A 27,815-nucleotide genomic window follows, 5' to 3' on the forward strand; every position below is an offset into this window, starting at 1 on the left:
TGACCAGTAATATCCAGGGTATTGAACAGGAGTGTTCAGGGCACTGTCTTATCTTGGGCTGTGGCTGAGGTAACATAGTTGATGGGCACAGTGTAGCTTATACATTCTTATGTTGCTCTGTAGGAATTTTGTACTGAAACAAACAGCCTGATAAGCTAAAAGGCAATACAGTGTGAATAAAAATGAGAGATTGACACAGGAGTATATATCTGTAACTGCAACAACTGACATTGTTGCTTTGGTCTTTCCTTGTTTTCTTATAAGTTAGTGAAAATATTTCCATTATTTTGGGTATGGTTTGGATTAGACAGTTTCCAGCATTATATAATGAGACTATTCAATCAGTTTAGTGCACAGAATGGGCATTGATCCAGTTGTAACAGCAGAATCTGTTTCTGGGGAAAATGTTGGTTAATATATGTTTACATACTGAAACTGAAAAATGAAGTTCAGCTTCTACTGTTTTATAGACTTACTTTGTGCAGAATGTCATCTGATGAGGAGAAAAGCACAAGTCCAGTTTTCCCAAATGCCTTTGTTCAGGACAGTTCTGTTTCTTCAGATCCTCAGGTAGGACAGAGGCAATATAATTTGATTTACTGTCATGGCATTTTATTTGGTAAAGGATAACTGTGAGGAAATCTAACTAAATGTGCATCTTTTTTATATATTACATACACAGGAAAATAATAAAAATATTAGTGAAAAGAAACAAAGTAGACTGCAAAAAATACTGATACTAAAATATGTTCAGTTAGGTTCCATTTCTGTGCATTTCACAAGAAATTTATGTAAAAATTCTTACCTAAACTTTAGACTTTGATCAGCTGCAAGTAAAATAGGTAGTTTTCTTACCTTTTTTTCCTCGTGTTATTCTTTATTTGTGTTAAGTCTTATCAAGAAGCCAGAATTTGACACAATGGGATAGAAACCCATGACTTTTGAGACATGAAGAGTAACTATGTTTTAGGCTTTCCCCATGATTCAGTTTTGTCAAAACTGATTTTTTAAAATGGATTTATTTTCCTTGGTGTAGTAATATGGCCAGGTTAATCACAGAGGGGAAATGATTGCTTTTTGGTTTTTTTTTCACTTGCTGCATCAAATACATTAGGACATTCTGTAACTATAAGACTGGGGGTTGCCTTTTCTGTGCTCGTCATGCTTTCAAGAGGATGCAATGATACTGGATAAAGTCTTTGTACCATTCTTTTGAAAGCAGAAGATTTTCATAATTTAATAATTGGTTATTCCTATTTGCATAGTAGATTGTGTGGTTTTTTTCATTTGGTAGGATACAGTCCAAACCAGGATGGTTGTGGCAATAACATGTTTTGCTAGTTGCCCTGTAGAAGTGCATCTCCACATTTGTCACATGGTGAAATGGGCCTATACAGTAGCAACACTGTTTGATTAAGGGGTTTTCTTCTTTCTTTTTTTACCATTTGGATTGACTTGTACCTTTAAAACAACATTTTATGGGGCAATTAATTTCTGCAGTTCATGTACCTCTCTATTTGTGCTTGTATCTCATGGATAAGTTTTCATAATCTTTGTTTAGGAATAGTAATTCATGTGTGTTTCCAATGCTTTTTGTAGTCAGAGAACAAGATAAAAGCATCATGCTACAAATTTTGAAGGACCAGAATTTTCTGTTATGACCTGGTTGTTTATCAAGAAGGCTCTAGGGCCTCCTGGTAGATAACAATAAATTTATACTAATGAGCATCTGTTTTGTGAATGAGAACGTGTCTAGAGAAGAGTAGCTCAGTAGGAAGTGATCTACATCAATTGATGGCCAAACTGCCTGACCATTTTGTGGCTGAGCAAAAGTTAAAGCATGTTATTACGGGGCATTGTGCAAATGCCTCTTAAACAGTGACAGGCTCCTGGCATCCAACACTCTCCCTCAGGAGGGAAGCCCATTCCAGTGTTTGATTGCCCTCTCACTAAATAAATGCTTCCTAATGTCAAATCTGATCCTCCCCAACACAATTTTGAACCATTCCCACTCATTCCATCACTGGGTCCCAGAGAGATGAGATGGACATCTTCCCCTGCTCAGGAAGCTGTACAGAGCAACAAGGCCCTCAGCCTCCTTTTCTCCAAACTAGACAAGCCCAAAGCTACCCCTGCTAGGAGTTGATTACTGTTGAAAAAGAACAACACTGAGGTCACAGCTGATCAATAGGAATGCTGACAGGGAAGTACTCTACTCCATTTAGGTGATTTTGGAAGGTCTGTTCTGTTTTGTTTGTTTGGGTCTTTTAGATGATGTATTGCTTTTAAATAGAGACCAGCTTATTACTTTTTCCTTACAAAGAAATCCACTGGCTCTTAGAGAATTTCCATTACTTATAATTGTTATGCAAGACTTTATCCATTCAATCTGTTCTTGTCGTGTCGTCTGCAATATGTAGTCTATTGACTACAATCCTTTGCAGTATCTGTAGATTTTTATTTAAAACATAGGAAAAAATTATCAAAAAACATCTGATTTTTTGGTGCCATTTGTTCATTGCATCACTACATTTTCTTCTACAAAATCAAGGCATTAAATGGTCAAAACTCCACAGACCTTTAGGTCATAGAATTATATTCCTCTAGTTTTATACATTAACAGAATTACTTGCAGTTGGCAGAACAGCTTGAAAATTCTGTTAAAAGCAGAACCATGATAATAAATCAAAACTATATTGTTAATTTTATTATGGTTTTATTTTAAATGTACTGGTCAATATTGCATTCCAGTTGCAGCATACTTCTTATGGAGTATTTAAGATGAGGTAATACACTTAATCACTCAGTGTTTCCATACGTATTCCCACTGCTGTCTCCAGGATTCTTTTTTTCGTGTGTCTAAGTTACTGATTACAACTGGGATACTGTGCTTTCTTTAATATTTGCCTTTCAACTTCATTTCAACAGTATTGTAATATTGTAATTTATAAACATTTATTTCCAGATTTGTCACTGGATGCTGTTTATTGACACTTTCTGTTGGCGCGTAAGAGTGCGTATTCCTGTACAGATTGGATTCTTTGAGTTTTAATAAAAGAATTAGAACTTGAAAGAAATCTCCTGATGTAACTTGATACCCATATTTTGAATGCTAAGCATGTTTATAGTAGGACATACTGTGTGATAATGAATAAATTGGGTGACTCAATATGAGAAACCCACTTGCATCTGACATCTAACCTACTAGGTCCTTTGAATTGACTAAGATAATCATGGAAGCAAAGCAGCTGGATCAGCTCTGTCTGAGAACTAACTTGTTTGTTGGGAAGAATTAGTTTTAAGTTGCTATTTGGTTGCATGATCTCTCAGAAGAAGACAGAGGTGTGATATAACATGTGCAGAATAATTTAATTTTTGTTAGTTAAGGCTAATATTGGCTTTTTTACTCAGCTGAGATTTTGCTGCAGGGAGTTTTGTATGGTTCCATGTAGTTCCTGATTGAGTAACAGATCTAAAGATATCTGTTTTCTTCTTTTGATATCTTATAAAATTTAAACTGTATACATTTAGAAAGATATGTCTGTGGAAAAATTAATAACTTGTTGATTTGCAGCTAACTATACCTTTTACATGGATTGTGACACACTTGCGTGTCCAAAAGATGCATCATGTATTTGTAATTCTATAGCTTCGTATACATTTATTTAGGCTTTTACTTTGAACGTGATAGATTAGAAGATGGGAAATGGACATTTAAATGGAAACTAGAATGCAGATTAAATGTACCAAACCTACCTTCTTAAATTTTCTAATTAGTTGAAACACACAAAAATATACAAGTTACACTGAGAGTTTTGAAGTATTATCGTTTTCAACTGTTAAATTCAAAAACATATTGCATGTAATTGGTACCTTTCATTGATTGTTTTCACTCTAACTTCCCCCAGGTTTAAGAGGAAATTAATTTTTGAATTCACACTTGGTTTTTGAGGTTTGACCTCTTTAGGATACTAATGTGATATAACAGAGCTAATAACAGAACTAATGTGATAATACTAAGTGAAGTAAAAATAACTGCTAGTGACCTGGTTTAGTGTTTTCCAAATCTTTAATTAGTAGATTTTATTTGTTTTAGTAAGTAACTGGTAGTGGTACTTGTTTAATTAATTACTAGATTCATGTTTCAGCTATAGTACAGAGTGTTTACAGTTTCGCAATGAACACTAAATACCTTCATCCTGAAAATGTTTCATTAGGAGGTTTCAAAAAAATATTAATTGGCTTACTTTGGTGTGTAGCATAATGCCATGTACCAATTAGATAAGTTTATAGCTTCTTAATAGGAAAGGTTCTTTCTAAGTTATATATACACCTTCTGTATACCTGTATAATTTTAAAAATAAATAATATAAGGGGAGAATAATTATATCCTCTCTAAGCAAAATTGTGTATAATCAAATCACTTTTGATGATTGACTTTACAACTTCCACCAGAGAAATTGCAATGTCACAGAGTGTGAAGTGTGACTGTGTTCAGTAGCATCTTTGTCATGGCTATAAAAATACGTATTTTTCTTTGAAGCCCTACTAGTAGTCATTAGAAATAATAAGGCCAATTAATAACTTAGATGATCTGGGACTGGTGTTTTTCTCCAGTTCTTGTTTTAGATGCCTATTGTGGTATCCAGTGCTGGAATCTCACAGAGTCTTTCTGTACAGCTATTGCAGTGCATATAGTTGTAATCAGAAGGAATGTGAACATTAAACAAGAGAAAGTTAAATTATTATAGTCACTGTAGGAAAACAGTTCACTTTTGCAGCTTTAGGGGAAATCCTCTCTGTTTACACCATAATAATAAAACAGAAACCTCTCAAGATTATAGAAAATAATATGCACTTCTTTTTACATATGCCTAATTTTTAAAAATGTAATTATAGTTTTCTAATTATTTGTCACCACTTTGCAACAGGATGAATATGAAGAGCTGTTTCGTTATACTGTAGTGACTCCGAAGTTTGAGCAGTGTGTCTCAAAGTTTCCAGAACCTGCCTCAGAAAAGAGACCGTCTGAAAGAATTTCCAGGTTAACAGATTATGCCACTCACCGTAATACTCCAGGTAGTATGCCCAAGGCTATGTGTTGAGCTTACAAGTACAATGATACAACTTTGATGTCTTATATTTTTTAATAGCCTTAGTTTGAAAAATACACGTAACTCGTTTGTAGTACATTTGCATTTTGCACAACAAGAAATGTAGGAAGGCATATTCCCTGAAGGGTTCTCTCTCTGGCATCACTTTCAGATAACAGTGTTGATGTGCTGACAGTTCTTTGTGTTTTGTGGTACTGGTGTTTAAAGATGGTTGGTGTAATAACGGGAAAAGGGAGACCCTTACTTGCAGTATACTTCATTGACATTTGATGTGTCCCAGCTGGTTTTGCTCAAGCTGGTAGGGCTGTGATAGAGAAATCTAGAAACATATAGAAGCAACGTTTCAATGGAAGGGAGGGTTATTTTTTAAAGGGCTTTGTGTAATGACTAATCATGTCACTGCATGAATGTCATTCTTACCTTTTTAATTCAATCCTGTTATTCTAATTTTAATTTATTGCTTGGTATTTTATTTATCCATGTTACTAATGCATCACAAGACACTAAACTTAATGTCTTCTGGTGCATTAGTAACATGGATATTTTTGATTTGCTTCTGTCACTAGCATTTAGATTGAGAATTTTGCTTTGCTGTTTATTTTGCTTCAGAAGAAATAGTAAACAAATACACCTGCACTATTTCTTGTCTAGGAAACTAAGCATAATCAGGAAAAACTGACTTTAAACTAACTTATATTCTTTATCATTCTATTTAATTATAAAAATATTTAGCTGTCTTTCTGACTTCACTTTTATAACCCTTGTGGATGGCTTTATGTCTGCTGTTTAGAGGAACAAGTGACATACTTGTACCTTCCAACTTGGAAGTTTGGTCAATACTATTTCTTTAGGTTTTTAGATTCTAAAGCAGCTGCTAGACAATCTATTTGGAAGGATTAAGGCTGCAGGAGATGGTGAGTGGTAGGTGATGGCAGCTGCAAAATGACCTTTAGCCCTTCTGTCCATCATACCTTGCCTATGTGCTGCTCTTGCCTTGACCTCATGGCACACTCCTAGGATACACCAGGCCTTAGCATGAGCTGTGAGTTAGCCAAAGTCTGAGCAGGACTTAGGTGAACATTACAGCAAAATGTCATACCACAGAATGTCTGCAGTACGCAGATCGCAGTGCAGCTTTGACTCCTGTTGCCAGTCTCTGTATATGAACTATCATGACAAGCTCTATGTGAGCTATCATGACAAGCTGTATATGAACTATCATGACACAAGCTGTCCCCACTTGCTGCTACGGTTCGTGTGGGTTAAAACCAGCTCAAGTCTATTGCTGTGTTGAAAGTTCATTTTGCTATTTGCTTTTTTTTTATACTGTGTGCTGGCTCAAGCCATGCTTCAATGGGTAGAATGCACAGAAATGCATTCAGCGTTCACACTTAGCTAAGGCCACATACACAACCAGTTGATCCCCTCAACTGGTGCAGCCTTTTGTGAGAAACAAAGGCCACTCAGAGCCCCTTCCTGTGTTGAGTTAACTTCAGCTTCCTTTAAAGCAGCTGTGGTCACTCCCTGTGTTCTTCCCAGAGCTCCATGAGCAGAGTACTTATCTCCTCTGGATGTTCTTCCATTGTTGATGAGTCACATTATAAGTCACAGATTGTCAGGATTTGAGTACACTTGCAAAACTCTTGACTTGTAGAGCAGTTAATGTCAGCTGCTGGAATTGTTTCTCAACTTGAGTTGATGCTCTTAAAACAGTGGAAAATTTCAAACCCAGCTATGTGGAACTATATTATACAGCAAATTTTAATTTGGGTATTGTCCTCAGTGCTCTCTGCTTAGAGTTTTGTCTCCTAGTTTGAGTGGAATATTGTTTTGTAAGGGATTTTTTTGTGATGTGTAATACTGCTGTTCATAAGAAAGAATATCAGAATCAAAGACTCTTGCGCTTTTTTGGTACATGACTGTATACTCTGTTTTCTATCATATTTGTCTGAAGAGAAAATTGTAGCCAACCACCCAAAAGAGTCTCCTGTCTCCCTGTAACTCTTTCTGGTTATGCACTTAATTAAATTTTTTTTTTCTGGGCTGTGTTAGGTTTGCATGGCAAAACTTTAGTAGTGGGGGTGCTACAGGGGTGGCTTCTGTGAGAAGCTGCCAGAAGCTTCCTCCATGTCCACCAGAGCAAGTCCCTGGAAACTCCAAATGATGGGAGTGCAGCTGGCCAAGGCTGAGGCAATTTGAAATGGTGGTAACGCCTCTGTGATAAGAGATTTGAGAAGAAAAAGAAATTTTGCATCATTGTAATTGTGATCACAGAAGAACAGAGTGAGAATATGTGAGAGGAACAGCTCTGAACACACCAAGGTCACTGGAGAAGCAGGAACAGAGGGTGCTCCAGGCCCTGGAGCTGGGATGCCCCTGCAGCCCATGGTGAGACAGCTGTGCCTCTGCAGCCCATGGAGGTCAGGGAGGTGCAGGGATCTCCTCCTGCAGCCCATGGAGGAGACAGACCCATGCTGGAGCAGGTGGATGTCTGAGAGGGGGCTGTGACCTCATGGGAAGCCCACACTGGAGCAGGGACCTGCAGATCTGTGGAGAGAGGAGCCCATGCTGCAGCAGGTTTCCTGGTAGGACTTGTGGCACTGTGGGAGACCCACACTGGAGCAGCCTGTCCTTGCAGGACTGCAACCCATGGAAGAGTGATCCACACTGCAGCAATTCACAGATCTGTTTCTATTCACAGAATGGAAAAAAAGTGATTAAAAACAGTAAAAAAGGTGCTTCTGAACTTCCCAGAGAACACAAGAGACAGGAACAATATTTACACAGATTCATCCTGCTTCTGTCAATTAAAATGCTATAAACAAGTTTCCTTTGCTTTGCTACTTTATCAAAATATGTTTGCTGTTCAAAATATCACTCTGTCTTCTCAGTCTGAGAGAGATGGGTCATACCTCCTAGAGATAGAGCTGGAAACAATCTAGTTGTAAAAAGGTTATAAGCTTCTAGGAGAAGATCTGATCAAAATCTTGAACTCTTCTATATAATCACTATTATTGATGGATGGTGATTATGTATTGAAGTAGTGCTGGCCACAGTGTTAATGCCCTCAGAATATCTTCTTTTTTTCGTGATGGTAATAACATGACTCTGAATGAACAATGAGAAAACTGTAAGTTTAATAATATACCTCTAATGCTTAAATTCAAGCTTAATACTCTACCTCTAATGCTGACCAGGTGGGATTGTTTACCAGGTTTTTTTCTGAAGGACAGTTAATTTTTTTGTTAAACTCCATTCTTTTGGCACTGCTTGCTTGTTCATACTAAAAATCAGGCTTTTTGACATTTGGCTATAATGCTGCTACTGTGTTAAAATAACAAAATAATAAATTAATAGGTTAGTGTTCTATAACTGTAAAACAAAATGAATGGATGTGCTGAGGATGGAATTAAAATCTGAAAGTTTGCTCTTCTGTAGAGCTTCTCAAGTTTACAATGTATTTTTCCCTTCTCCATGTGATGGTATTGGAACCAACAGAGTTTCCAATGCCATGTGATCCCTTCTGATATGAAGTTCTGGTTATGAAGTATTCTTTGGTCTGGATGCTACCATTATGGTGGTAGAACTCTGATTACTGGTAATCTCTATTTGTTGCAGAAAATTTAAGTATACGTGGTATCTTCCCTAACAGCTTTCAGTCAAATAAGAGAAGTAATCGGAATAAACATGCTGTACTATTTAATTCAGTTCAATGTCCAAATGTTTTTAAACTTTGAAACAGAAAACTTCATTTCCTGTTCTTGTTATCAGTTTAGTTGATTAAATTTAGATGTGCAGTGTTGACTCATACCCAAAGACTGGAAAAAATCCTTCTCTTCAAGCCTGCCAGTCCTCAGTATATATCCATTAAACTTCTTAGAACATTTTAGCAAATTGCTGTGCTCAGCTTGGGCCACTAATATCATCTAATGTGTGAGAACAGTGTCAGAGCTTATTTACTTAATAAAAGCAGAAAAAGTCAGATACTAGAACAACACAGAAAAGCTCAACAGTAGTAACAGACATCTGGATAAACAGCTAATTTCATTACCTCTGTCTAGAGATTTGTTGCAGTAAATGTGTGTGGAGATTATTTAATAAAGTGCATTTCTGTACTTATCGTATCCAAATGGTTCCAGTATCCTTGGTACCTTAGTGCACTGTTAACTGAATGACATCATATAGCTCTATGGAAGGAGTAGAGGTGACAGAAGGAGAGCATTAGAAATAAGAATTAAATTAATACGTGTACAACTGTAGAAAATTATGGCAATGCTGGAAGTCCAAGATGAATTTCATAAGATGATGTTATAAACATGTAACAGATACACTTGGTGGATTCAATGAAGATATTATACATCCCATGGTAAATGAGAGAAATGAAAACTGTGTTAGGATAATCTGTTCACAGGGAGAATTAAGGGGAAGGGAGTGATGAGCTAGTAACATTGTTGTTCTCAGACTATGGCAATTGTCAGCCAATTCTAATATCCTGTTTTGATTGGTTACATTTTGTTCTGTTGGGTTTGGGGGTTTTTTTGAAGGTATCTTACAAACTGTGCTGTGTAGGATATCTTTGTAATCTAACCAAGTAGTTGAAGTTTAAAAATAATAACAAAGCTTCATGCATTTCATGTTGCTGCTGAAGGAAGGAGTGACATGCAGGAATGGGGAAAAGTAGTGCAGGACAGAACTGTGAATATTTGACAGTGGTAACAGTGCCAGATAATTTTATTGTCATATGCCAGCCAGATTCTTCATCACAGAAATTAGATGTATTTCAAGTAATCTGGATCATCTGTCTGGCATGTCATGTATTTTAGACATTTTTACAAGCAACAAGTATTCAAATTCTGCCACTACTTTAGCAATATTTCTGTCATTTTCAGGAGAAACAATGGCAAAAAGCTAAAGCCTGATTTTAATTTACTCTGTGATGGGGAATAATCTCTTTATGGTCTTTTGCTTTTGCTATAGGATAGGACATTTTGTCTATAGAAATGGTGTTTTGTCTACAGAAATAGATGGCACTCCTTTAGCTCAAGCTGGTGTTAATTTTATGATATGTGGTTGTGTATTACCCTGACAGAAATATCAAAAAGCAGTTGTAACTGCTTCTGCATCACAGTTCTTCACTATTTCCCTTTTGTTTTGGAGCATGAGTGTAGTAGTTTTGTGGCAGAGAGTATTAGCCAGACAGCTCTTCTCATTTCCTTAGGAAAGGAGACCTAACAGTAAAAATAACTGTAAAGAATATCAACCATCAGGCTCTGCCTTAAATAAATTCGAAACACACTTTTCTAGTGTCCACTGAAGGTACTGCTTTGTGACAAATAAGCTTATCTCTTCTAGGTTGAGTCAAAAAATAGTACCCATCAGACAATACTTGTTTTCAGAAGTGAAGACTAAAATGTTGGAGGTTTCCTCTGTTTATGAAAAAAGAGAGTATTTTTTTAAAGTTGTTGTGTTTGTTGTTATTAGCAGAAATCTGCTAATACCTCTTCTAATTTTATTCAGTTGTCAACTCAAATAACAAATTTTCTGTAAGGAATAACTAAATATAAAACAATATTTTACTTCCCAAGTTTACTTAAATATTAACTTTATTATCAGTTCAAATGCATGCAAACTAGCTTTAGAGGTACCACAGCTTCTGAAAGTGAGGATTTGTTGTATAAGGCATTATATAAATTAATGGTAGATATGTCCTTTCTCAAATTGCTTGAATGCTAATTAGATTAACAAATTTAAGGCTTTAAGAAAAATAGATGCAGGTACATATTAGCATCAAAATATATCCACAGGCTACTTTGTTAATTCATAAAGGAACAGCACAGACCTCAGGTGTTTACAGGCTCATTGAGAAAAAAGGCAGAAGTTAGTAGATTGCTTATGTGAGATGTTAATTGTCAAGAAGCCTTCACTTAGAGATGTTATTTCTGGCTGTATTTTTGGTGGTTGCTGTGATCATTCTCTTTCAAATTAACTTATATTAAGATACTGTATTTTAAGGGAGCACTACTTTTGAATTTACTTATGTTACAATTGGATTGTCAGCTTAAATATGTGTGTCCAGAAAGCATGTATTAGAATTGGATTGGTATTTCTTATGTGGGGAAAGGGCATTTCTGGTGTCATAAATATTTTACTTACTTTTACCATTGTCTGTCTTCTGACTTCCATCCAAAATGTGGACCACTCAGCCTTTCCAGAGTGTCAGTTCTTATTCTCTTGTTTCATTTTCAGTCTCAGCATCAGTGAAGCAGGGTGGTATGGAGCAACCTGCTCTTCCAGAAGCAACTTCTTCCACACATGGTCCAGGAGAAGTCAGCAAAACCACAGTGACTGAATTAACTTTACCAGATGGAAAAGTCACTCAAATAGAAAATATAGTTGATCTCTGGAGTGGAAGTCTTAAGGTATTTGTATTGTATAGAATCCTTAAAAATCATTCACAGATACTGTATTGTAGAGTTAGTGCAGAAGTTTCAGTGTGATTGCTGGGAGAATGGTATTTTTTGTTGTTGTTACATATTGCACATAAGCATATGTAGCACAGAATATCTTTTTTCAAAAACTTTGGAATAACTGTCTCCATTAGGGATGTTCTGATGATGATTGCATGATTCAGTAGCTCATTTTGTCTGGTAATACAGCTGTACATAGCCTGTGTAATGAAGGTATCATTGCAAATATTTGTGTCTCCTTAATTGCTAAGTGTTTTAAGATTAAAATTATAGAGAGGAAATAAACTCATTGCATTACTGTCATCCTTTTAACTTTTCAGACAAATATTCTGACTGAACTGAAAAACTGGGAACTTAATTTGATTCAACAACACAAGCTTCAAATGAGACAAGAGAAAGAGAAACATGACACACAAGTGAAACAACTGCAGAATGAGATGGAAAACCTGAAAGAGTTACTTCGTACTTATGAAATCTCTATTAGCAGAAAAGATGAGGTAGTAACTCAATTTCATATTTTAATAGTTCCTCTCTGTTTAAAAATATCTACACTAAATTTTTTGGTCCATCTCTCTGAACAACATTTTTTTTAAGGAAGTAACATAGAGAAGTAAATAATACATTCAGACTGTATAGTAGAAAAATAATCATGATTGCTAATAGAGTTGTCTATATTAACAATGAAAGCACATCATATGTGCTATACTTTGCAGTGTTTGCTTCTTAAATCTAGTCTTGTTTCTCATGTATTTCATGAAGGACTCACACAGGCATAGGTGAGTTTATTAGCTCATATTTCAAAAGCCTCTAAATTTTCAATTATTAGATTAGTTTTCCTCAGTTTTAAATGTTGAGGAGCCTCTATTTTAAGATTCTTAGGAATCCAACATTTGTACATATTCTTAAGATTGGACATTTGGAGTCTCTGGTTTACACTTTCCTGCTGGCAACAGTGCAAACAACTTGAAAATTAACTAGAAGTGTGAAAGTGGATATAAAATCTTGGCAGTTTTGCAATCACACAACGTAAATGAGCTTCTTACTGTTACCCTGAACATATTACTTAGTGCTTGAGAACACTTCAAGGAGTTTGGGTTTCTAATTCCTACTTACATTTTCAAAAAACATACATTAGAGGAGTTAAAATGTGAATGAAGATAATGTTCTGTGTTCGTTTAGGAAACAGACTAATCTTAAAGGCCAAGCAAATATAAATGTTGTAACATTACAATAACTGGATTATTCTTGTACCATGTAACTAGTACCTTGTGCATGGCTATTTCAGCCTATACCTTTCAAACATCTAATTCTATTGGATGTCATTGTATGTCAGTCATATTTAATGTGCCATAATTCTCAATGATACTTTGAAAACTCTATTTCATTTTCTGCTGCCAAAGAAATTGTTTCTTCAGCCAATTTTAAAGTTCTGATTCTAAGGAAAAGATCCAAACATTTGAATAGAAAATTACTATTTCTATCACCTGAATGGAAGGTGGCAGTGCTTCCATGCTTCTGCATATCATTCCATAATTATGAAATCTGCTGTATCCTCATATGGACATAAACCAAGGTCCATCAGCCCAACAAATATTACAAGTGTTAGATTCTTATTACACATTGTAAATCTTAAATGCTTTTTATTTGCAAAAATATGCTAATTAACAAAAATAGACGCAGGCTAAGACTTCTAATGTGTAGCAGTATTCTAATGTATGCAGCATTGAAAATTGATTTTCATTATACTTTTTCAACAAAAGTAATTAATATATCAATTTTATTTGTTTTCTAGTTTAATTTTAGTTATCATTCATTTAATTGGTGTATATTCAATAATTATTACTTGTAACAAATGCAATATAATGTTAACATATGCTAGCATGTATTGTCATAAAATGTTGTTCTCAGCAATGTTTATGCAGTAATTTAAATAACTTTGCATTATTCCCCAAAGTCCCAAGAGAGGTCACTGTTGACCATTGGAGTTGCTCATATATGGCTGATGGCAGAATCTAGCTTAAGAAGTTAGGCAGAAGTAGGGAGTAATATTCAGATTTGGTCTACCAAATTTGCATCATACCTGGCTTAATTTTTAGTTGGGGAACCTCAGCTTTTCATGTGTGCTCATTAAATTTAGAGATTGCTGGATTGCAGTCTCTGTCCAGTATGACATCTTGCCTCTCAAGTGTTTTAATTGCTTTAAGCTTATATAGTATCTTTCATGAGAACTTCTAAAGAGAGTAACAATTTCTAATAAGGTTTTTCTGGTTTTTAGCAACAACTTAGCTTGTTTATTCTGTTCAGACAAGTGAAACAAACTTCTAATATAAATGTTTCTGATTTATTAAAAGTCTCTTTGAAATAAGAGGTTCTTCTGATGTTATGCTATGGTAACTTTTAATTATGAGAAAGTAGTTCAGAAACCACCAAATGTAGGAGGAAATAACAATACAAGTTGAACTTTTCCTAAAACTACACAATGGAAGTGCCACAATCTGAGTGTCAAAGCCACGGGAATTTTACTTCTCATTTGAACTCTGATCATTGTTTCTTACTTGTTTAGAGTAAGGGGAAGTTTCAGTAGAAAGCATCTGTTAAAAGCAAGTGCTTTAAGTGAAAAATAACTGAGACATAAAGTACATTCTCTGTGATCTTACAGTGATCATAGATAATTAAATAGTGTTAATGAATATTTTTGCAGGTAATTACTAACTTGACCCAAGCATTAGAAAAGCAAAAGGAGAGAGTAGCGTTGATGAGAAAGTTTACACTGTGGCGGATTCAGCATGTTAAAGCCAAACAAGAGGTATGTGCACAAAATCAAAATGCAGTGAAAATTAAACCTCTGAACTCAAAAGAGTCATAGCTGCTGCAGTTCCTTTTACAGTTTGAAGAAATCATGGTGTTTCTATTTTGACATTTGACAATGTCAAATAACAGTTTGAAAAGATCAGTTCTAAAAGGAATGTTGCTGTCAGAATACTCTGTGGAATGGGAAAAAAATCTGTTGTCTGCTGACTGTTTTGAAATAGAGTAGAATAGTAGACTTGTTTTAAAGTAGTTTTTAAACAATCCTGAAGTCTAAATTTATTCAAAATGTAAGTTTTATGATAACTACCTGCAATCTTTGTGACTGCAGGTTTTATATGATTCCTGCAATGAATCCAAATGTGCCACGTACCCAACAAATAGCTTCATATGTCTGTTTACACTGTGTATGTGAGGTTGTTGTTTGGGTGTCATTAAACTAAGAGTAAGACCACTGTTTTGTGTAGCCTAGGAGCTCACAAACCCGATTTCTCATGGTGAGGACAGTAATGTGCATTGGCATATGTGCAGAGGCAACACTGAGCAGCTGATGCTGCTTGTGTAACACTTCACTGCAGGACCTGTAACTCAGTTAAGGGGTTCCTACTGTGGTCTGTGTAATAAGCTGTAAAACAAGCATCCACAGTAAAGCACTGAATTTTTTATCAACCCAGAACTTTTTTATGATGTGTTTGTATTTACTTCCTAAGGAATATGCAATTAGAATGGCAGATAAACATTTCCAGACAGCTTTGATGAAGAAAGTGTGGGCCGCATGGCGCTCTGTTAGTGAAGAAAAATGGAAAGACAAAGTAGCAAGAGCCTGTCAGTTAAAGGCAGAAGATGTGTGTGTTCAGCTCACCAATGATTTTGAAGCAAAAATTGCAGAGGTAAAATCAATTTTTTTTCTTCTTTTGCTCCTTGACTCCCAACCCCTGTTCCTCCAAAGTATGTCTTTCTCAGCAAACCTAGCAAACACGAGTATTTTCCAGTAGAACAGAGCTCCCAAGTATGCAAGAAGATCTGAATGGATCTAAGATCTTTGTAATATTTTTGGACATGCCTTTTTTTCCCTGCATCTGATAAAAAATGTTGCCAGTATGCATGCACAGATGAAATAAGTTGTACCTTCCTGAAATAAGGCAAATCTCTGTTTGCCTGCTACTGGGAATGCCATTTGTTTTCTAACAGCATTCTGTTAGTATGGGCTATGCATTTTGAGGTCTTAATGAAGGAGACAATGCAAATAGAAGACCATTATTACTTTGAATGATCATGATGAGTACAATATCTTTTTTCTGTAATAGCTATTCTGTTAAAGGCTGAAATTAAGTTTGATTTTTCTTTAGCTTGCTGGTTAAGCTTGTTAGAGAATTTTCAGAGATTAAGGTGAAATTGTCAACCTGTGCATTGGTGCACGCTAAGTAATCAGTTTTAAAATATCACTTTCAAGAGGTTTGTATTTCAGCAAGAAATTAAACCTAGAATTTTAAGAACAGGCTTACCAAATATGTCTAACCAGCACAAAACCCCTAAGTAGCAACTTGATCTGATCTTTTCTCAGCATTTTTAGTTTTTTACAGTATCTAGAGAAGAGACTGGTGATGAAAATTTACCCTTATACTTAAATCATCGTCAGAGAAGACCTGCTCTTCTGTTGAATGAACCCATATTTCTGCAGAGATCTGGGTTGTGCCAGATGACAACTTCTAAAAGACAAAAGCTTGCAAAGATATATTTCTGCTTAGGTAGAGTCTGACAGTCCTATATCTTTTGAATAGTCTTCTCCTTGATATGCTATATTATTAATATTGTGCTGTACTACAAAGAAACTACAATGAGCTGTTCATCTCTGGTGAAGCAGAGGTTTTCAAGTGAAAACCTCTGTCTTTGTAAATATAGTAAATTATTTTTAAAATTAATTGATGAGTATGTTTGTAGTTTGCATTCAGAAGTAAGAGAGACTTGTTTCCTTAATCTGTTTTGTAGTTAACTGCTGCTTTGGAACTGACAAGATCTGAGCTTCTGCGACTGCATACTGAAAGAGATCAGTATGAAGACACCATGAAGAAAGCCTTTATGCGTGGTGTATGTGCTTTGAATCTGGAAGCAATGACCATGTTTCAAAGCAAGGACAGTAGGCCAGATCCTGGTTAGTATGACTAGCAGGTTTAATCTTGTAGTGTGTGTGCTCTTTTGTTGGATTTGTTTGGGATTTTTTGTTTGCTTGTTTTAATGGAGTTCCTTTTCTCTCTTTTTTTTTTTTTTTAATTTGAGAATTTTTGGCAATACAGAGTTTATTAAACTTTTATTGCTTTAAAATGTCCTGTTGAATATGTTGAGAAGTACTCTGAGGCTGGACTTCATACAGCTGTAGCTGAAAGGAGGAACATGTTCTCTTCATCCCACGTTGCTGGGAAAGTGGTAAATTGCAGCTGAAGGCAGGAAAGGAAGTCAAAGGTGGAAAACTTCTTAAAACACCAGGTTATGGAGCATTTAGACAAAATCCTGAAAATTCCTTTTTATTCTGGAATCTCAGTGTGCCATGAATCAGCTCTTCCCAGACAGCTCTCCCTTCTTTCTTAATCCTGCTTTTGAATGTAAAAAGGGCAAGCAAATCTCTCATGTTCTGTATTTAGATGTAACTCCATGCCAGAACAGGAAACACCAGTCTATTTTTATCAGCAGCATACCTGTAAAACCTGTGCAGCTACACAGGGAAGTGCTGCACATGCTTACAGATATAATGAAATCACACTCTCAGACTGAGACAATCGGTAGCAGTGGGAACATAATTGTGCTGGTGGAGCAACCTAGGTTAGAGGAAAATAGCTGTGCCAGCAGGAGTGCCACAGCTATATATGTGTCTCAACAGCTATCTGTACTGGCAGTGGTTAATAGCCTTAGACAAGTAACTTCAGTTGCTAAATTTAACAATCTTATACAGAAGTTTCTGAACTACTTTAGAGAAATTCTTCACCAAAAAAGGTAGATAGAGAAAATAAAAACCTGAAGAAGATGTAAGCAGATACTTACCTGAGCAGCTGTCTAAGCCTGTTAAACATAAGTGGTATTTGTGCAGTTGCTTAGGAAATTAATATAACATTAGCAAAATGTAGCTGTGTGCTAGTAAAAATTTAGGATCAGTACTGGTAGAAGGTTAAGAATTAATGATTTATTGAAGATACTGGATTTGGGAATAAAATTACAGGGCATTTCCCAAGTACTTTATTTTTCACTGTGTTATTAATTAAGAATTATTCTATCTTGAAGGATTATCTTTTATTTGTTTGTCTGTTGTTTTAAAAAAAATGCAACAGACACCAGGTCTCTCTAATAATGAAGGTTAATTGACTGTTGTGAAAGCATTGTTTCTGTAGACCTATACAAGTGAGAGTAAGTAGCAAGGAAATAAAGAAAACTGAGCTCTGTAATAGTTGTGACCAGCCCTTTATTTTCATGGACCAAAGATTTTGCTTGATTTTTACCAGGAAGCTGGAACTGATACTCTACACCAGCACAACATCTAAAGATTTTGTTGTGCTGCATGTTAGGGTACCCATAGCTCATTTATTTGTGTGTCCACTATTATGCTTTTTAATCAGACTTCGTAACATTTCACAGACTCTGTTGTCCTCAGTCCTGAGCGACTCATCAGCTTCCACCACCTCTGGTACCACCTTCTCCCCTGCCCCAGGCATACTATGCTTACAGCCAGATGGTGGTTTTAATGAAGTTAGTTACATAATTGTTTAATATGGTTGAACAACTGTTGATCTGCATTCTTAATCAGGTAGAACAGTGATCAGGACACTGGAGGACTGCAAACATCAGAGAAAGATTATTGTGATTTGTTTCTAGTCTTTTGATCTGTGGACATCAAAACTTCCATGTGCCAGAATCAGTCAGCAATTATAAATTTATATGAACACTGCAGTGCCACCTACTGTCACTGGACATAAAATGCAGAATTTTACCCCTTTACAAATTTGTTATTTGGTTATTTTAATATAATTTAATATACACAAAATCTACAGGTAAAATACATATATATCATTATAGTATATTTATTTAAATAGTGTGCATGTGTCACAAACTTGATGGCTTCATAATATTTAGTGTCAGTGTTGATGGTATTAAAGTTACCTGCCTAATTTGATGACTTTTTTTTTAGATAGTAGTATATTAAGATTATTTTAACCTCTTCATGTATTTGAAGGAACACTGATGCCACAGGAATTCATAAGTTTTTGCTTATAAAAGTCCTAATACTGTTTTTCTCCAGTAAAATAAATCAAATCTTACTGATCTATAACTGTGCATTGGTCCTGTCTGTATTTAAGCTTAATGCGTGTGTACACACATAGATATGTATAAAGTGCACATTCTAGTATCCTTTTACTCTTGACATCTACAAATACTGCACAGATTTGAAGCACCTTCCTTTTATTTTTCCTTCTTATTTCAGCTAATTTAAAAAACCAAACACAACTACCACATGGTGTCACTCTAGTGCCTGGAATGATCAAATGACCTTTGTGTTTTACTACCTAAACTGGATTTTGTCTCTCAGGATAAGAGCACCTCTTGCACGCTGATTTTAGTTTTGGCAGTAGGAAGAACCTCAGTTCTTTGCACTACAAGTAGGTGACATGTGCCACAGGGATGTTGAGACATAGAGAAACAAGCCCCTTGAAAAACATAAGCATCTCAAAACAGGGTAAAATACAGGAATGTTTATATCTGTCTACCTACCTACCTCTATAAAGAACAGCCTGCTCTTTTTTATTAGATTATACAGAAATCCCAAAGAAAGATTAAAATTTTTGTTGTAACTTATCTTCCCCCATATCCCCACCCCTTAGGGTTAGCTAGATTATGTGCTTATCCCATTACTTTGTGTTTCTAATAATAGATATAGGAAGCAGGAGAAATGATCATGCAACCACTGGTGCAGGAAGGCCACCTTCTTCACAATATGATCAACCCTCACCACCACCTCCACCAGCAGCTGCTGTTCAGGTGGAAAACATGGTAAGCACATAGCTGGAACAGAATTGTATTTCCTAGTGACAAAAGAGAAATACCCTGATTGGGGCTTTTTTGAAGCAGTTCAGATCTAAAAGGAAACTTGCAGATGTGTTCAGACTGCACTGTGAATGGGGCACAGCTGCTGTGGCTTGCTGTACTTTCATTAAGCTCTTTTTTATTTTAGTGAAAATGCATTAAACTAACAAAGACAAGGTCACTACAATTTGCTCTCTAAGGTTCTCTGTGGAAAAAAAGCTGTTAAGAGGGTTTTTTTAATAAACCTGAATTTAGTATACTCTTGAAAGATGAAAAGCTGGCTTGACTTCAGACTCCTTTTATAGGAGGGTAACACATACAGACATTGAGGGAACTCAGCTTATTGTCCTGTCATACCAGCTTAGCCAGATCATCACCTAGTAGCGTGGTTGTTTTGGACCTGCCCTGGAGTCATCCTCAAAACTTTGCCACTGTAAAACAGTATCATGCTAGAGAGTAGGTTAGAACAGAGATGATGTGCATGCCTCTCCCCTGATTTTTCATTCTAATAGTGACAAATGTTATTCACACAATTTCTACAATTTTTAGACAAGTAATTTTATATTAGACAATAAACAGTAACACTAGAGGTAAAATATCTGTGAAGACATTGCAATTAAAAGGGTAATGAGGATAGTAAAAAAACTGGCTATCTAAGGAGTAAAATTGTATTTTCTAGAAAGTAGTACTCATTCTGTATAAACTCTGGTTTCATTTCAGTTTTGTTGCCACCTGGCTCATGCAAGCACTCCTGAGACCAGGCTAGATTCTGATTCTCCAGTTATCATCACTAGCACAACATCAGGATCTGGTGTGACATCAACACAAAAACTGGTAACATGCTAAAGTTAACTTTTTTTCTTCTTTTAGGACATAATCGTAACAAATACAAGTTTGTGTATTGTTATTTGTGCATTTCTCAGAGCAACACAGATACATGGTTGAGGACACTGCCATAGAGTTTACACAGCAGTATGAAGACACTAGGTTGAAAATGCTCATTTATGTTACATAAACTCATTTACGCTAGGAGCAGTTTTAAATTCTGTTTGTAGGTAGGGCAGTGTGGCAAAGTGAAGAATAGAAGAATGCACTCAGGTATAGTGCAACAGGAACAATTGGTGTTTGCCTTTTGTAATGGAAAGTGCTCATATCCTTGTCTCATTATCCTGCTCTTTGAAATTTCTCCCTCATTCCCTTTTCTGTGCGTGTTAACTGCCTTCCTTTCTTTTCCGCATTTGACACAATTTGCTATCAGCTGTCAGAGAAGATGCATTTTTGTATGCATGAGAGCTTTTTTTATTATCTGTTCTGTCATTGCTAGAAAGAATTTCCACAATGATGGAAGTACCTTCAACTGTCACTCAAGCATGCAGTCAGCAAGCAAAGCTAAACTATCCATGCTTCTTGATTTTTGTCAAATTAGTCTTATTTCCCTCAGAACTGAAGTCATTTACTTGAAATGCTATTGCACAAGTAGAAGAAATGGAGTAATCCTGGTTGCAGCCAAGTGGAGCAAATTCAGTCCTGTGTAATGTAATTGGACTACCTGCAACATCACATGTTCCATTTAGGCATGTGGTAGATAAAACTGACCAGAAACACGTAGCATTGTAAATATAATGTTTAGAATTTTTTACTAATTAATATTTAATTTTTTTATAGTCCATGCCAAAAGTAATAACATCTGCACAACAGAAAGCAGGAAGAACAATCACTGCTCGAATCACAGGCCGAGCTGATATGGGACAAAAATCCAGAGCTTCTGGGAGTTTAGCTGTGATGGGAGTTGCTCCACCCATGAGTTCAGTTATTGTTGAGAAGCATCATCCAGTCACTCAGGTAAATCAGATTGTGTATTTATGTTCTTAAAGTATTTTTATTACAACACATCTGGAAATAGTTCAAAGAAAATTACCTTGTGAAGAGGTATTAGACAAAGCTCAGACTTGAGGCCTGTTGAAAACAGCAAACAGTACTTTGTGTCTTTGTGTAGAATGCAGTGGTGAGGAGATGTCATGGTTTAACCCCAGGCAGCAGCCAAGCCCCACACAGCCACTCAATCACTCCCCCACCACAGAGTTTGGGAAGAGAATCAGAAGGGTGAAAGCAGGAGAACTGATGGGTTGAGGAAAAGTTTAATAGGGAAAGCAAAGGCTGTGGACGCAAGCAAAGCAAACCAAGGAATTAATTCAGTGCTTTCCATGCACTGGCAGGTGCTCAGCCATCTACAGGACAGCCAGGCCCCATCGTGCAAAATGGTTACTTGGGAAGACAAATGACATCACCACAAATGTCCCTCTCTTTTCTGTTTCTTTCCCTCACTTTATACACTGAGCTTGATGCCACATGGTCTGGAATAGCCCTTTGGTCAGTTTGGGTCACCTGCCCTGGCTCTGTCTCTTCCCAACTTCCCAAACACCCTCAATCTCCTCACCATCATGGCAGTACCAAAAGCAGAAAAGGCCCCCATCTCCTCCTGTGACTCACAGCCATGTGGCTTAGTGCACATACCTTTCAAGAATTTGGGTTCCTAAGCAGAAATTAATGTTTAAATTTTATGTTCTTAGGAGTTTAGAGATTCAGTGTGGTGATTATTTAAGAACAATTTCTGGATTCAGATTTTGTGACTAGTGTGACAAGCAAAGCACCTGAACTACTGTTAACAAGCTGACTTCCGAAAATATAATAACTGTGACAGCCCTGGAAATACATTCTGTATACCAGTTCTGTAAATAAAAATCTTAAGTATTTGTCTTGAGTTAATTTGAGAGGGAAGAGAATTTACCTTGATAAAAAGCAGAATAAATATGGTTTATTACACTAAGGTGGCTAGTTTTATGGGCAGAAAATTAATTCTTGATAAAATTGCAAACCTTTTATTTTCAAAGATCTTTCAGGGACTGCCTTATAGCAAATACTTCAAAAGAAAAGTTGGCACTACAGTAGAAAATTGTAAACAGTATGGTAAAATACTAAAACAAACCAACCTTGAAATAAGACTGAGGTGATAAAAGCTCAAAATACTTAGTTAACTGGAAGTTTAGCACTTTGTATTCTAAAAAAGTGTATTGCAGATAAGAAAGAAAAAAATCTTACTTATTCTGTTAAATGACCATTTTCTTTTCTTTCTTGATAAGTGTATTTCAGTTTGCTAGGTTGCAGGTCTTTTTAAACTACAGCTCACCTAGAGCTATTTTAATGTGAATTTTTTGTGTCATTAAGTGTTTTGATGTATCTGATTACTTTTCAGCAAACCATATCACAAGCCACTGCTGCTAAGTATCCTCGAACTGTGCTTCACTCTTCTGGCTCCACCTCTGCGAGACCTGCAGGACAAGCTGGGCGAGTGCTTCACAGCCAAACTCATACCAGTGTTCAGTCAATAAAAGTTGTTGACTGACTATCTTTCTCACCAGTAGGGGTTTTTAATCAAGGTACCACTTCCCTGTCCTCTCAGATTTGATGCAATAAGGCCTAAAGTACGTATCATGTTTTTACCCTTTTCTAAAAAAGGAAGTTTTTTTTAAGTAAAAGTGCTTTTATAATAAAACCTGGAGGGGAACAAAGAGCTTGAGCTTGTTGTTCTACCTCCAAACTTATTACTATTAAGACAAACACTTTTTATTTAAGGAATCTTTAGCACACTTTTTAAATAAAGGATACAATGTGATTTTTGTCTGAATCTCTTGTTTAATCCCAATGATGCTAACATCTATGTTCAAGAGAAAATTTTTTTTTTCTTACAAACACTTTTACTTGCTTATGCATGCAACTATAGCTGACATGCAGTTTAATTACATTGTGCAACAGTGTATTTAAATGGAGAACAGCAGGGTAGCATCCTCCAGGGTGCTACCCAGGGTCCAATTTAGGCTAGGTGAGGTACCCAATCCATCAAATTCTTAAACATTTTTACTTTGCAAGCTAATGTTGCAGAACTTGATGAATCCAAGCATCTGTACTTTAGATCCCTAATTCCAAAACTTTATGATTTACTGATCTGTTCTTCATATTCCTGGGATGCTCTGCAGCAGAGTCAAAGAAGGTTGCAAACAGGAGGGCAGTTTGGAATAAGACTTCAGGCTAAGTTACAGATCACTTTTTTAGTACAAACAGTAGGATTCAGCACAAAATAATGCTAGCTATATGCAAACAGAAAAGGAAATTCAATTCCTCCACTACATGATACAACTATTGCTTAAGAAGATCACTAAAAGAAGATCACTATTATTAAGAAGATCACTAAAATAGACATTTACGTAATTTTTCAGATATTAAATGTATTCAGTAATAAGAAAACCTTTAAACATAGTCAGCAAGTATTAATTCAAGATATAAACAAGAAATAAGTAAATAATTGCTAGATGTGTGAAGTATTAAATATCAAATGCTTTTTTGAGGGTATGTATACAGTGTTATGCCATGATAGAAAATTCTGCAGCCAGCCACATGTGATGTTTACACATGACCTTTTTATGTTTCTTCATTACATAAATCAAATACTGCGGTAGAAAGATTTTTCATAATACTAGCAAGAATTTATAAAAACCTGATTCCCTAATGAGGCCACATGCCAAGCTATTTGCCAGGTGTTAATTGATTTATATACATAACTTTCACTTACTAAATTTAATTTTTTCATGTAGAAAACATCTTATTTACATTTCACATTAAACACAAAGTAGATTTCCAATACAGAATTATTTTATCAGTGTTAGGTCAGGTGTAGAAATTATAAGTGGTGAATCTTGCTTAGCAGTTATAAGCTACCAGTCAGTCATTCATTTTTAAATTTTTTACATTCCTATTTAGCAAGCATTTGAGAAAAAAGTAACCACTTCAGGAGTGCAAGTTCTTCTAGGGTGGAAAAAGTTGTGCAACTTCAAAATATGTTGTTTCCCTAAAAGATATTTGAAAGTCACTTTCCTTCTGGCATGTAATTCCATCATATATGCCATGTTTTGTTGATGAACTCATGAAATGACACATTTTCTGGAGTCCACACCCATGCTAATTGAAGCTCTGATCTTCTCTGTAAAGTAAGAGAAAACACTTGATTGGTGTGCTCTGCTTTTCACAAGGTCAGACTGACTGAAGGATGGCCAGTCACAATTTAACTGTGTGTGCAGGAGATGAGGCAAGCAAGGTTTGCACATGTCTTCCTTTAGAAACCTTAGGTCTGACATAAATGCTTTTTGTCAAGCAGCCTCAGCCCTCAGGATGGGCAGTCCCAACAAGAAAGTGTCCTCCACTCCTGCCCTGGCCACAGCTTCCCAGCACCAGCAGGGAGCTCAGCATGGCACTGCACTCTCATAGAGGACACTGTAAAGTGCTCTGTATCAACTTACCAGCTAAAGGCTGAAGTCCTGCTTCCACCAGATCTTCATACAGATGTTTAACAGGATTCTGATGAGCCAGCAATGTACCATGTAACCAGATGAGCAACACTCTGTTCCCATACTCCTTGTAACTTTTTTTCCGTATGCAATACACAAAATATTTGTTCAATATGCTGGAAACAGTGTATTTTGCACTTTAAAAGTTCCAAGAGGTTATAAACTTACTCCTGTACCTTTATTACATTTCTTATCCAGCAGCAAAATGAAGACTGAAGCTTACAAAAGTTTAAAAAAAAATTCATTTTATCCTAACACTACTGTTAAGACATAAAAAACACCTAATACATCTTAAAATTAAATTTTCCTTTCATTTTTCCCCAAGCTGTGGAAATATACCCTGGAGTAGTAGCAACAAGTACAATATGTGCTGTAGAAGGATTATCTTCCCAGCACTTGAGAGGCCTGAAACCAGAAACTTCCTGCTTCATGGCAGCTGTGCAGACAGTGTGAGCAAAATTGCTCTGTGTCATGAGGTTCCCCAGGTCCTCACTTGCAGCACAACCCCCAAGAATCTTCCATGATGCTCATGCCTTCTAGTTTTGATCTCCAAAGAGGAAGGTTCCTTCAGGCCAACAGGGAGAACAGAGTGTCCTGTACTGCTACAGCACTGCCTCCCAGGAACTGGGAACAAGGCTGGTACCCCTTCACTATGGGATACTCACAGTTTAAATAGCATCACTGCCTTGTGGGGGTTTTTTATCCTATATATGGTGTCTGGCCATTCAGATATTGTTACCTGTCCACTGTTCTTCAATAGCTTTCATTTATTCATCTGTGAACTTCCAGAACACAGCCAGTTTTTTCCATTCACGGGGTTTTAATTGCTTGTATGCTAGATTCCAAAGGGAGGAGCGGATTTGCTTGGTCTGTGTGCTGTGATCTTGTTTGAAGGACATGCTGAAGTCTGACCCATTACCACTATGAGCTAGATGTGTCTGAAAAAGAAAGCAGGTGATAAATTGTGTAACAGAGCTGGGAACCTTTGCTCAGTGAGGCCCTGTACAGATGTAACTGCTGACAGATTATTTACTCTGTGCCTGTAAAGGAACTGTGTATTGCTCATAGAAACAGAACGGAAACAAAGAGTTTCAGTGTTTGTTGCTATGTACTACTAAGTGAATTGCAAAATAAGCCACTTTCACTGGTACTTGATACACAAAAGCAAAGTAACAGCAACTGTTGTGTCAGCAGTGCTGTGCTGCTTGGTTCTGTCTATGTCATGTTTAGAACACAGCTGGGTTTCAGGCACACTTCTTAACCTTTCCTCTTGCTTTTCAAAGCACTAATCTTTCCCTGGGGAGAGGGTAGGCACCATGGGCACAGCACCGGCTCAACCTGTTCCTGCCTCTGCCCTGTCAGCTTCACTGGGCTGAAGTGTGGACTTCCAGATCCTTTGCTGGTATCATCAGCCATTAGGTTTATCACAGGGACTCCTAAACACCAAAGTGCACTTGTGTGTTGGGCATGTATCTGGTTTCATTCCTGCAAAACTAAAATCAGACAGGAACCAAAACCACATGGATTTTACCCTCCCGATTAAAAGTGATGCTCCTACCGTATGCAGGGCTCCTGGAACAGGAGTGATGGGGTTACCTCTTGTTTAGGCACCTTTTGGGCAAAAACCATGTCAATCAGTGATTTCAGTCCTAGCTAAGCTGTATCCAGGAACATTCCTAGGTAGGTATGCTCCAGCTATTTCTGTATTTTATTACGTTTATGTACTAGTCCTGTTTCAAGTAAATATTCAAAGGGAAAAAATTTCTTTACAAATTTGATAGAAGATGACAAAGCAGATACTAAGCAAAAAAGTAAATGGCAGTAGGCCACATTTTAAAAATACTAAGCATAAAGTGCTTCATTCCAATTAAATTCAGAAAAATACAGCAGGGTTATTTCCTAACCTCACGAGAGACTTTCAGAGAAAAAAAAGTTGCAGTTCAGCAACTAAACATTGTCATGTATTTTTGGTTCCATTCATCTGATGCAGACTTTATTTCATGCTTCTTAACATATGCAAGGTAAAGTTTAGGACATTCTACAGGACAGCTTCAGGGTGTCTCTGGTTAAATCATTTGCTTATGATGTTTAATTTAAACAAAAAAAGGCAGAGGAAAAAAATCTAAGGCAAACAAAACAAACCCCTTTGCAGCAGCACAGCTTCCCTTTGTTGCTAAGGGTGTTTTGAGGTAACAGCAAGGCAGAATAGTAACAGCTGCCCTCAAATCCAGTTAAACCCAGCCTAGACAATGATAGGGAAGGGTTGTGTAGAAGTGATAAATAGAGAAGAGGGCAAACAGAGAGATGACAGTCACACTTTAGTATCATGTGCCCTTCCTCTCAGCTACATGACATTTCCTTTTGTAACTAATGCTTTGTCACAAATGACAAGTCAGCTGAATGTAACAAAAATGCAGTCCTTAAAATAATGATTCAAAATGCTGTAGTTCAGGTATGATAACACCACCAGCATCATATTCTATAGCCGTAAGATTTACGCTGTTCCAAAGGCTGTGCTCTCAGCTTCAGGCAACAGGATACAAACACATTTGTATTTCCCAACATCACTGGTGCTTCTGCAGAAAAGCATCTGCTTAACACCTTTTCTTCTCTTCAGAAAAATCAGTGAACAATGCCAAGAAGTTGAGAATATTATGGGCTTACTGCTGTCAGACTTGTCATGTCATCTGTGGCAACAGACTATTCTAATTCCTCTTTAGACCAAAAGAAACAATTGTGTACGTGACAATTCCAGCTGAACTGGTGCAAATCAAATGCACAATACAGAGTGTTCATGGAGGCTTTTTTTGCAATAATTAATCTAGATCTGTGATTTACCAGCTCTGTAACATTAGTGTCATGGATTTGGCCACTCAGGGCAGGAGTGATGTGGAAAAACCAGCTAATCCCTGTACCTGCTCTGGGACAGGATCTGTATGCTTATACACTTGGCTAATTCA

The 27,815-nt window shown here is 36.5% G+C and overlaps 2 protein-coding genes across 2 annotated transcripts in view; one reads left to right on the plus strand and one right to left on the minus strand.

Moving 5' to 3' along the window:
- The first annotated feature begins 474 nt into the window (after positions 1-474).
- POC5 (POC5 centriolar protein) lies at positions 475-23,129 on the plus strand. The gene is made up of 11 exons (XM_031063000.1): positions 475-570; positions 4,932-5,079; positions 11,361-11,533; positions 11,902-12,078; positions 14,283-14,387; positions 15,100-15,279; positions 16,379-16,541; positions 19,305-19,423; positions 20,177-20,290; positions 21,122-21,298; positions 22,710-23,129. Exons 1-11 carry the CDS (start codon positions 487-489, stop codon positions 22,857-22,859), a joined length of 1,590 nt encoding a protein of 529 aa, XP_030918860.1. The 5' UTR covers positions 475-486; the 3' UTR covers positions 22,860-23,129.
- Positions 23,130-23,422: 293 nt separating this feature from the next.
- The window catches only part of ANKDD1B (ankyrin repeat and death domain containing 1B), a 26,562-nt gene continuing 22,169 nt past the window's right edge, over positions 23,423-27,815 (minus strand). Inside the window, 3 exon segments of the mRNA XM_014310018.1 lie at positions 23,423-23,484; positions 24,808-24,939; positions 25,595-25,793. Of these exon segments, the coding sequence (XP_014165493.1) occupies positions 23,423-23,484; positions 24,808-24,939; positions 25,595-25,793 (393 nt within the window).

This window comes from Geospiza fortis, unplaced genomic scaffold (genome assembly GCF_000277835.1).
Source record: "Geospiza fortis unplaced genomic scaffold, GeoFor_1.0 scaffold246, whole genome shotgun sequence".
Lineage (NCBI taxonomy): Eukaryota > Metazoa > Chordata > Aves > Passeriformes > Thraupidae > Geospiza > Geospiza fortis.

Coding starts and splice junctions, on each gene's coding strand:
- POC5 (XM_031063000.1), top strand. CDS start 487: ATGTCATCTGATGAGGAGAAAAGCACAAGTCCAGTTTTCCCAAATGCC. Junction 15,280..16,378: donor TTGAAGCAAAAATTGCAGAG/GTAAAATCAATT, acceptor TCTGTTTTGTAG/TTAACTGCTGCTTTGGAACT. Junction 16,542..19,304: donor GGACAGTAGGCCAGATCCTG/GTTAGTATGACT, acceptor TTCTAATAATAG/ATATAGGAAGCAGGAGAAAT.